This window comes from Aspergillus homomorphus (assembly GCF_003184865.1).
Source record: "Aspergillus homomorphus CBS 101889 unplaced genomic scaffold BO97scaffold_57, whole genome shotgun sequence".
Taxonomy (NCBI): domain Eukaryota; kingdom Fungi; phylum Ascomycota; class Eurotiomycetes; order Eurotiales; family Aspergillaceae; genus Aspergillus; species Aspergillus homomorphus.
The window spans coordinates 63119-73750 of NW_020291943.1; the positions used below are offsets into that span (position 1 = coordinate 63119).

General features: G+C 53.4%; 4 protein-coding genes and 1 non-coding gene across 5 annotated transcripts in view; 2 read left to right on the forward strand and 3 right to left on the reverse strand.

Annotated features, from left to right (window-relative positions):
* The first annotated feature begins 1863 nt into the window (after nt 1-1863).
* On the forward strand, nt 1864-1935 carry BO97DRAFT_t252. The gene has a single exon. It is a non-coding gene; the product is annotated as a tRNA-Gln (tRNA).
* Nucleotides 1936-3263: 1328 nt separating this feature from the next.
* On the reverse strand, nt 3264-4493 carry BO97DRAFT_377617 (TauD/TfdA family dioxygenase; the record flags this gene model as incomplete). The annotated part of the gene is made up of 3 exons (XM_025693067.1): nt 3264-3696; nt 3760-4339; nt 4400-4493. The coding sequence occupies 3 exons, from the start codon at nt 4491-4493 to the stop codon at nt 3264-3266; spliced, it is 1107 nt and encodes a 368-aa protein (XP_025547004.1).
* Nucleotides 4494-5591: 1098 nt separating this feature from the next.
* On the forward strand, nt 5592-6765 carry BO97DRAFT_438049 (glycoside hydrolase; the record flags this gene model as incomplete). Its single annotated transcript, XM_025697890.1, has 5 exons — nt 5592-5872; nt 5910-6028; nt 6058-6155; nt 6242-6371; nt 6443-6765. 5 exons carry the CDS (start codon nt 5592-5594, stop codon nt 6763-6765), a joined length of 951 nt encoding a protein of 316 aa, XP_025547005.1.
* A 448-nt stretch (nt 6766-7213) lies between these two features.
* Nucleotides 7214-8892, reverse strand: BO97DRAFT_399202 (putative MFS multidrug transporter; the record flags this gene model as incomplete). The annotated part of the gene is made up of 3 exons (XM_025694227.1): nt 7214-8068; nt 8135-8629; nt 8680-8892. 3 exons carry the CDS (start codon nt 8890-8892, stop codon nt 7250-7252), a joined length of 1527 nt encoding a protein of 508 aa, XP_025547006.1. The 3' UTR covers nt 7214-7249.
* Nucleotides 8893-10219: 1327 nt separating this feature from the next.
* Nucleotides 10220-10632, reverse strand: part of BO97DRAFT_473363 (purine and uridine phosphorylase) — a gene marked incomplete at both ends in the record, with an annotated part of 2994 nt that continues 2581 nt past the window's right edge. Inside the window, 2 exons of the mRNA XM_025700226.1 lie at nt 10220-10344; nt 10389-10587. Coding sequence (XP_025547007.1) covers nt 10220-10344; nt 10389-10587 — 324 coding nt within the window. The remainder of the gene's footprint in view (nt 10345-10388; nt 10588-10632) is intronic.

Genomic DNA, 10632 nt, shown 5'->3' on the forward strand with positions numbered 1-10632 from the left:
TCGAGGCCCTGCGCGGCCTAGCCGGCTCGACCTGGGGGGCCTCGCTGCAGCTTATGCGGCAGGCCTACCGTGCAGTGGTAATTCCCCAGCTCTTCTGGGGCATCTCCGCATGGTACTGCCCGGCAGGCAATATCACGAATGCAAGTGAGCGGACAAGGGTCGAACACGCCTTTGCTCAAATCCAGAGGCGGGCAGCGATCCTGATCAGCGGCGCCTTTAAGGGCACCGCAGCTGCGGCACTCAATGCCGAGCTTCACCTAATACCAATCAAATGGCTCATGCAACGCACAATTGAGGAAACCGCGATAAGGATCCAGACCGGACCCCAGTTCGCTCGCCCCCAAGGCCTGCTCCGAGCTCGGTCGACGAGCCAAAAGCAACTCGGGGCACCACGCCCCTGGAAGCGCTACGGTGGGGGAGACGAGCAGCGCTCAGCCTGCCCCCGGGCCGAGAGTGGGAAGAGAGAGTCGCATTTGCATGCCCCCCGTGGCAGCCGCGTGTCCGGGTGACAATCAGGAGCCGGGAGGAAGCCTTGGCCGAGCATGACAGGGTATGCCAAACTGACTCGGCAGTGGCTTCGAGGGAGGTATTGGGGCTGCCGCGGTCAGCCTACGCAGCGGAGGCTACGAGCGAGGCAGCCACCTCGGCACCGACGAGGACTCCACGGTCTACGCAGGGGAATTACGAGGAATCGAACTGGCGCTGCAGGCTGAGATACCACGGTCCCCCCAGGCGATCCACGTCTTCTCAGATAGCCAAGCCGCACTCCGGGCCGTGGCCAATCCAGGCCGCCCCTCAGGCCAGTTCATTCTTCGAGATATCTACAAGTCAGTTGGCCAACTGGCTACGGCTCATCTACATTGGGTGCCGGCACATATCGGGATACCGGGGAACGAGGCAGCCGACGAGGTTGCTAAGCGAGCCGCTCAGAGAGTTGAATTGGGCCCAGTGGGGAGTGATATTGAATTAAGCTCAGTGGGGCCGGACCCGGTGATCCGACTCGCAGCTGCAGCTAAGCGAGCAACTCGCACCAAGTTCAGAATAAGGTGGGAAAAGCAGTGGGCGAATGAGCGTGTGGCGGCTCCGACACGCAGGCTGATCAAGGCCCTGCATAAGAGGAATCTAGACCTCTACAAAGGGCTTACGAAAGCCCAAGCGGCGGTGGCGATCCAGCTCCGTAGCGAGAGGATCGGTTTGGCCCACTTCCTGTGGAAAGTCAAGGCACACGACACCGGGAAGTGTACGTGTGGGGATTACCAGCAGCGGCAGACACCAAAGCACGTGCTGCTTGAGTGTCCCAGGTTCACGACGGAGAGGGGAGCGATGCAGGCGAGGATCCTCGCCGCGAGCGAGGGTAAGCTGCGGTTGAGCCAGCTGACTGACTACGACACGCTTGTCTCCCGCCCGCAGGCGATCCGCTACATCGCCGATTTCATGATCCAAACAGGCTTACTTGGTCAATTCCACCACATCAGCGTAGGGACCAGGAAAGCGACAAATACATCGGCCTAAGGGCCATGGGTGTTGGCCTAGAATACAGGGGGTAATCTGACCAAGCAGCCCGCTCGCCACGGGGGTGATTATGTATATAAGAAAGTGAGTAAGAGGTAAAACGACCCCGGCTAAGGCTATCGCGCCCGGCTTGGGGTATTTTCTGCGTTCGTGGCCACCAGTCATATATTTAAGAACTCGGTGGTTTCACACGCTCGCAGCTAGCTACACTTAGGCGGGCTCATTTAGGTTAATGGAACTTGAACTGAATTGGAATTGAAAATCATCCCGAGTTATGTCCTTCGTAACAGATACCTCGAAGGTGCAAATATGGGAACATGTCACACATATGAAATAGTTGACTGCATAACTGGTTGTGTAGTGTAATGGTTAGCACCCAGGATTCTGATTCCTGTAATCCCGGTTCGATCCCGGGCACGACCTTTTTGTTTTATTGCGACGCGCGTAAGCGCGGAGCCCTATGCTAGGTCCTGTCCCTCGGAGAACTCCTGAACTGCGTTTTGATTGGTCGGCAGATAGGCCTCTGATTGGTCGGTATTTATGGAAATGATTGGATGAGACTCAGTCTTGGCAAAGAGTACTCACGTGACTGTATATTCTGCCCTTACTTACCGCGTCGGCCAGAGGAGGGGTGCTTGGTAAGAGGCCTTGCTTGCTCGCTTACTCGCTCGCGCGCTTGCTTGGTGGAAGATGCTTGGTGAGAGGCCTTGCTTGCTCGCTTGCTCGCTCGCTCACTTGCTTGGTGGAAGATGCTTGGTGAGAGGCCTTGCTGCCTCGCTCGCTCGCTCGCTTGCTTGCTTGCTTACTTGCTTGCTCGCTTGCTTGGTGGAAGATGCTTGGTGATAGGTCTTGCTTGCTCGCTTACTTACTTACATGCTTGATGGGGGGTGCTTGATGGAAGGTGCTTGATGGGAGGTGCTTGATGGGAGGTGCTTGATGGGAGGTGCTTGATGGGAGGTGCTTGATGGGAGGTGCTTGGTGGGAGGTGCTTGGTGGGAGGTGCTTGGTGGGAGGTGCTTGGTGGGAGGTGCTTGGTGAGAGGTCTCACTGCCTCGCTTGCTCGCTCGCTTGCTTGGTGGAAGGTGCTTGGTAAGGGGCCTTGCTTGCTCGCTTGCTTGCTTGGTGGGAGGTGCTTGGTGGGAGGCCTCGCTGCCTTGCTCACTTACTTGCTTGCTGGGAGGTACTTAGTAAGAGGTCTCACTGCCTCGCTTGCTCGCTTGCTTATTTGCTTACTTACTTGCTTGCTTGGGGAGAGGTGCTTGGTGAGAGGGCTTACTGTTTCACTTACTTGCTTGGTTGCTTGCTTAGTCACTTACTTAGTTCCTTAGTTATTAAGAGGTGCTTAGAAAGATAATCAAAAAACTACTCCTATAATTCGCGCGTTGCATGCCTCTGTTGCACTCGGTCCTTCAATTTGAAGGAGTTAACCGAGGGTAAACAGGACCTAGTATTTTGTCAACTTACCCCGCGCGGTCGACCATAGCGAGGCTTGATTGCGAGTACAACCCATTCGGAATAGGTGGCATACCATTATCACCAATGATCTCCTCTTCCCTGTCAGAGCATAATTCTACAGTGTTGTATCTCCGAAACACTTTCCCATTACTGGACCTCTTGCCGGATATCAGTATATATAAGCATGGGATTAACCTCAACACCTCGTGCCTACGGCAACCCTTTGCAACCAAGGTCAGAAAGTCATCATTCATTACTCTCTATATATGTCTGTATCTCATTCAACGGTCGCCCCATTAATCCATTCCGACCGGCGCATCCCCGGCGGCCAAGTTACACTGTCGGAACAACCGTACCTCACCCTCCCCAAACGCGCCTACAACAGAGTGCAGGACACCGCGATTATGGAACAGCACCAGATCACCCTCCTCCCAATCATGCGGATATACGTACGGAGGACTGATGGCGGGCCGTTGTAGCCGGTATACCGTGTCGCGAACCTGCTTCAGATCGTCGATGACAGTACCATCCTGTTGATGAATCTTGCGCACGGCGGAGGGGTGAATTTGGAGGGCTGGGCGGCCGGTTACTGGGTTCCTCCACACCATGGGAAGAATCTGGATCTTAGACTCGTCGATAGGGGGCAGTTTCGAAGCAGGCAATTCGCGGCCTTCAGGGTAGAGACCTAATCCAGTGGGGAGGGCTCGAGCGGGAGACATCCAGATATATCTGCGTAATATATTATTAGTAAGTGAACGATTCTGCTTTGACTAGACCAGAGCGAAGTCGTACGGATGAGGAGCATATTCGACACGACTGGTGAGGACAAACTGCTGGTCTTCCTTGGACAGCTGGCTGTACATGCGCTCGCCGCTGACGAAGGCTGTCGTGCCAAGGGGAACATCGAGGGTCTCGTTGGAACCGTCATCATAGCGAAGGGTTTGGCGCCGGCCGCGCGGAACTTGAACTGCAAGCAGGGTTGTCACTCGTGGTGGATGAAGATCGTAAAGAGCGGCGTCGATGTGCCAGCGGTAATATCGGGTGAAATCGTAGTCTTCATTGTCGGGGATGGGGTCTCGGTGGAAAGTACGGTGATGGGGATGTCGGAGTTGGAGATTGGCGAGACCCTCATAGTTATCAACAAAACCATGACCGATGACTTGGACTTGGGGCTGGTGGGGGACAGTCTTGAGGTCGGGATGCAGGATGCTGCGTTTCGCGTCGATCGTCTTCCCGTGGCCGTACGACGAAGCCGAGGGATCGAACCGGCGCGTCAGTTCGTATTGTGCTCGCGGAGTGAGGTGATGCTGGTTTTTGACGACCACGACTAAGTGCCTGTAGAGAACGTCATGAATGAAAGCGAAGTCGTCATCTAGAGGTGAAGTCAGCAAGGTCTAGCGCTGGGAAATTCTATGTGGACAAATGTTCATACCAGTCAGATTCTCCAGGTCGACATCGTCGATGACGGCACCAAAGTCGATGTCTGAGCCAGGGGGTGGTGTCAGTGGATGTACTGTGGGTGCCATTCTCGGTTTTGGGTTGGATTCGTTATTCAGCCAGGGATTTAGCCAGGGAAAGGAATCTTGGAAGAAAGTGAGACATTGTGAGTATTTATATATGAATGAAAGGGGAACTGGCAGTTATCGCCAACAGGGCAAAGATCAACCTTATCAGCGGGTGGGCGAACGAACTCGCCCGCTCTCGGATTCCGAGAGGCCGAAGTTCCGGGTAAGTTAATGTTAAACATAAATAGACTGTGACTAATCATTTATGTCATTTCAAAGCTTACTTCTACTAGCGGAGGTTGTCTTCTACTGCCCGCCTGTAATTTCAGGCAAAAAGTAAATGCATGCACAAACTGTGCATTAACTTTAACTGTATCTGAACTGTATCTGAACTTGTGAAGGATAAGCACTCACAATCCTATCCTGCTCTCTGCCCTCTGCCAATAGTATCCGCGGGGATAAAGCCAAGGAAAATAAACATCGTCAGCCCTGAAATGTCCGCCACCCTGCAAGTCATTCCGCCAATTACTGCCCAGCATGCAACGCAGGTAGCATGAACTATACAGCAGCTTTCCCCTGACAGAACATTTACCCTGTAGGCCCGCCTAAGCGAGCTGTGAAAGCACCCATTATCACACGGCCCGTCCTCCAGCCCTGCAGCTTAACTACGTCGCACCTGCAACACGGCGAAACAAGCCACAGCCCCTGCAGAATATCATCCCGTGTATCACGATTGATCCCCTCTCCAGCAGGCAACTCATCCCGAGCTCAGGCCCGCTTGGAGATACGCCGCAGGAATACTTTCATCACTTCAAGCCCGATGGCTTCACCCTCGTTGGCGGTTTCCCCACCATTTACGAAACGAACAGCCGAGGCGTGTACTGATGGAGTATTCGAGCATCGACAACACCTGCCCGGTGGTGTCGGTCGTTACTCGCGACCTGCAACACCCTACCTCAACCATATACTATTCGCAACCGAGCTCGACTCGACGGACACTACACGCTAGAACGCATTTACATACGACGTCAGACACCCAGTCGAGATCGAACAAAACACTCAAGATAACTTATTGAAGCTTGTGATATCTTGGCTCGTACAGACAAGGACCCGAGCATCATGCATATTAACCCCGCCCTCTTGGTCTCGCTGGCACTAAGGGCCATCGCCGTCGGCGCCAGCCCTGCACCGTCCGCGATCACGGCTCCTCCAACTGCGCAAGAGATCCAGAAACGTGCCACGTCATGTACATTCTCCGAGTCCAATGACGCTTCCTTAGCCAGCAAGTCCAAGACCTCCTGTTCGACCATCGTCCTTTCCAACGTGGCCGTGCCTTTGGGGACCACCCTCGACCTGACCAAACTGAATGACGGAACCCACGTGCGGCAACCCCTTCTTCTGTCCTCACTTCACAAGAAGAATTATCTTCTAACGCAGTCCACGGGTCATCTTCGAAGGTGAAACCACCTTTGGCTATTGGGAGTGGAGCGGTCCGCTTATTTCAGTCTCGGGCTCGGCCATCACCGTGACGGGTGCGAGCGGGCACTCAATCAATGGTGAAGGCAGCCGGTGGTGGATAGCGAAGGCGGCTCGGGTGGCAAGACCAAGCCTAAGTTCTTCGCTGCGCACAGTATGACCAATTCAGTCATCAGCGGTTTAAGAATTGAGAACTCGCCCGTGCAGGTATTCAGTATCAGTGGATCAGACTATTTGACTCTCAATTCTTCTCCACAGATATAAAGGCTTGTTGAATGCTAATTGCCTCCTAGAACATCTACTTCTCCGGCGGCGTTTGCTCCGGAGGCCATGGTCTCTCCATCGCCTCTGTCGGCGGTCGCAGTGATAATACTGTCAAGAACGTGACGTTCTATGATTCGACCATCAAAACCTCACAGGATGGTAAATTGCTATCCCCCCTGTCTTCCTGCTCCCAGTTCCTCGCTTCCCTCGTCACACGCTGAAATTACCAGGGGTCTGCATCAAGACCATCTATGGCGACACCGGTGCCGTCAGCGACATCACCTACAAGGACATTACTCTGTCATCAATCACCAAATATGGAATAATCGTGCAGCAGAATTACGATGATACTTCGAAGAGTCCCAGCAACGGGGTGACCATCAAGGACTTCGTGCTGGATAAAGTCCAGGGTACGGCTAAAAGCACGGCGTATGATATCTACATTGCCTGTTGGTCGGGGAGCTGCACGGACTGGACATGGTCGGATGCGTCGGTCACTGGGGGAAAGACAAGCTCGTCCTGTGTGAATGTTCCCTCGGGGGTGAGCTGCTAATCTAGTGGGATGATGCAAAGGGAGTCGAAAGGGACCCTTCCAGATAATAGTAACGGACCCTCTTTTTCTACCCAGAGCGCAAATTGCAATGTCACTGAAGACTTTGATGACTCTGCTTAAAATCCCTTCTCAGTCGCAAGTTAATGACTGCCATTTTGGCACCTGGGGAACGAAGTTGTGGGGCATGGCCGAAAGTGAAAAGCCACTGCGACTGTTTCCGGGAAGAACCTGAGGCATCCAATCGAGGGGTATGTTTTGTGAGTAACACGCAAGGGGGGGAACGCGGATTTCAATCAATCTATGCTCATTGCGGCCAATGAAGTTTTCCTTTTTACAGTATGTTGATGAGAATACTGACCAGTAACATCCTTGATCTATTTCTATGTACACTGGGCGAAGTATGAGTCCAGCAGATGAGCTCGTTCGAGGTCAGCTGACCGTAACACGAGCGTCAGACAGGATTGTAATTGTCAATATATTTGATCTACTGATACGGCTCCTTCTTGTGCCATTTCTGCCCCTTCCAGTGCAGCAGCACCGTAGGGATGAAGCTAGCCCCCATGATCATGGCGGTGACCACTCCTGAACTCTTCGCGAGGCCCACGTCATCGAACATGTCCGTGAACCAGAATGGCCCAATGAATCCCCACGTCGACCGCACGAAGTTAATGAACACTCCTACACTCCCTGCGTCAATGGGGTATGTATCCACCGCGTAAGTTATCATGACCGTCGTGACGACCTGATTACCGAAGGCCGCGATCGCCGTGCCGATGACAGGCGCTACCGTCCACCGGCCCTCGGTCGCCTGTTCGGTGCAGACCAGAAAAACTACCATTCCCGCAATCGTCACCAAGTAGCCCACGTAGCTGAGCCACAGCCGGTACTCGGGGTCGGGCTTGCGACCGCTGCGACGCGCCCGCACGTTCATCCACGTATCCGACAAGACGCCGCCGAGTTGCTCGCCAAGCAGCGACCCGATGATGAGGCCCAGAAATTGCAAACCCAGCTGCTGCGCGCTCAGGCCGAATTTCACCTGCAGGAGCTGAGGGACCTCGACCGAGTTCATAACGGAGCCAAAGAGGAAGATCATTGCGTAGGCGACGGCCGCGATCAGGACGGGAATGTTGGTGAAGAGGGTGAGTGGATGGTAGAATTCGGCGAGGCGGAAGGGAGTCGGGTCGATGCGGTGGAACAGGGTAAGGTATTCGCGCTTGAAGGTGGAGGTAGATTGTAGGTCGGTGCCGATATAGCGCGTTTCGGGACCAAAGATGACGTACAGAATGAACTCAATCGCGTTGGTCTGGGAAGGTTAGGATATCCAGGCGAGAACAATGAGAATGAGGGGATTTCATCGGCGGGGACTTACGATGGCGAGAACCCAGAATATCCAGCGATAGCCTACTCGCTCCGTGACAAACCCGAAAATGAAAGGGCCGATCGGCACGCCCAGAGTTACCATGACAGCCCAAATTCCCATGTATCGTGCACGTTGGTGACGGAAGAACATTTCGGTGACAACTGCGCTGCCGATAGCCATCGCTGGAGAGATGAAGAAGGCGACGAGCGCACGGCAGGCCGCCATCGAGGCGTAGTCGGGACTGCGTGCGCAGCCAATGTTACAGGCGCAGCTCAAGATGAGCGATAGGAGGAAGATCGGACGGCGGCCAAAGCGGTTCGAGAGGGGCTTCCAGAGCAATGGGGCGCCGCCCAGGATGGCAATCTGCAGGGAGGTGAGGTAGCTGGCACGCTGAATAGTGACACCCAGATCGAGGGATATTGATTCGTAGGCGGGGATGATGGCGGCCGCTGTGAAGGTGCCCATGCAGGCGTGGAAGGCTACCAGAACCAGATTCATGGTTTTCTTCCCATTGTTATCCTGAGACCTAGGGAGGCATGGCGCTGAGAATTTACCTTCAAGGCTGGCCAATTGTATGGATCTGCCGGATCCATACTAGGGACTGGGTCGAGATCCAGGGTTCCATGGCGTTCGAGGAGGTACGTCTTGTGCGATTCCGACAGTGCATCAACGGCGTCGGAGATGTAGACAGCTTTCTCGGTCGTCTCGATGTAGTCCGAGTGAGCTTTACCAGAAAAGTCTTCTGGAGAGGAGGTCGACGGTTCCATAGATGGCATGATGCATGTATTGGAGTGATAGATTCCAGCAACGTACGACTGAAGAGTGGAAACTTGGGTGGGGGGGGGAAAGATAAAGAGACCCCCATGACCTTCAACCCCGGACTCTCCCCCACGGGGAGAACCAACGACGACAAGACCCGCAGCGGGCCATTTCCGGGGAGAAAACAAATTAACCGAGATAAGAAGCTCTAGAACAGGCTAGATTGCCACCACCTCGAACTGAGTGGATTGTGATTGCCCAGCAAGCGTCAAACTCGGTGGATCGGCGGTAGATGAAAGACAACGAACATTGCCGGTCACGCCTTTCCTGGGGTTGTCAGGGCCGTTATATAATACCGTCTGGCGACGCAGCCGAGGCGAGAAGCCGTTCAGCCGAGGAGAGGGAAGGTCAACTCCCGACCCAAGCTCCCGGCTTGACTATTTTCGGCCATAGTAAGCATTCAGACTGAGGGGTAACACTCAATCCACGTGTAAACCCTGCACGCTTTACTTTGGATGGAATATCGATCGGTCTTTGTCTCGGCCTTAGTTAGCCCGCTGCGGATTACTCAGCTTACCCATCCAGCTCAGCGCCGGGAATTCGATCTTCCTTAGTTAAGAGTCAATGAAATAACTAATCGTGGACCTCTTCCCCGCTTGGCTCAGTACCCGATGAGATGACGGCCCATCTCACAATCTGTCACCTGAGTATCAAAGACCTAAGCATCGTCCGCATCGAAAGCCACAGTTTGCTATAACTACAGCGCTTTGTAGGTTCCGCTCTCGCGTTTCTACACTCTTTGACTCATTTCCAACGCCGCTTCCGTTAGCTAGATGTCATTAGGCTGAGTGCATTACCTATATAGCCTACGAACGGTATTAGAGATACGCGTACACATTGAAAGTTACCAGCCAGAGGAAGTTTCTAGAATGCTTCCGCTGCGAGCTGGGCAAACTTCACAAAAGTGAGCGTGATGATTTGGAGGGGCGAGAACAGTCATGAACCACAACTAAAAAAGAAAAAAAAGAAAAAAAACAAAACGACCTCTTGTTGGTCTGAGCAACTATCTATTACAGTAGCTTTAGGAAGGTCCTAGTTGTCGCAGCTATAGTAAACAAGCTTAATAGAACCGTTAGAGGTGTTATGTCTGGAACCATAATGGATGAATAGAAACGGTATTAAGGAAGTGTACTGTATAGTATTTACTCGTGCGTAAGAAGAGAAAAAGCTAAATCCTACAGAGCGTTGCAAACAATGCTTCAATCAACATCGTGCATGGCTTGGCCTCTTGCCCAGGGAGAGGGTGCTCTGGACGCAATCACAAGGGCATGATCGCTAGATAGAAAACCCGGTACTGAGCGGCCCTGACTCGGAGCAAGTCCAACGTGCCATAAACGGTAAGGCTGAGCGACTATTGCAGGTGCCATCCCTGACGATACAATCTCCGGTGAACTCTCTGACTGTTTTAATTGAAGCCGTTCACCCAGGAATAAATTATGGTCACCCTGCCAGTGACCAAGAATGTCAACAGAGTTTCTGGTATCAGGGTGATCCGGCCCAAGTGCTTCGGTCCACAGCCTGCAGCATGCCCCAAGTATAGCCAAGGCATCCGGAAGCCTTCCTTGGGATTTCAATGTGTGAGCCAAGTTAGCCATGCTGGTAAGAGTATCAGGATGCTTGTCTCCTAGCACTGTCTTCTGTGCCTCTACCACTTGGACTTCTAGCTCCTCAGCCTCATCCCATCGGCC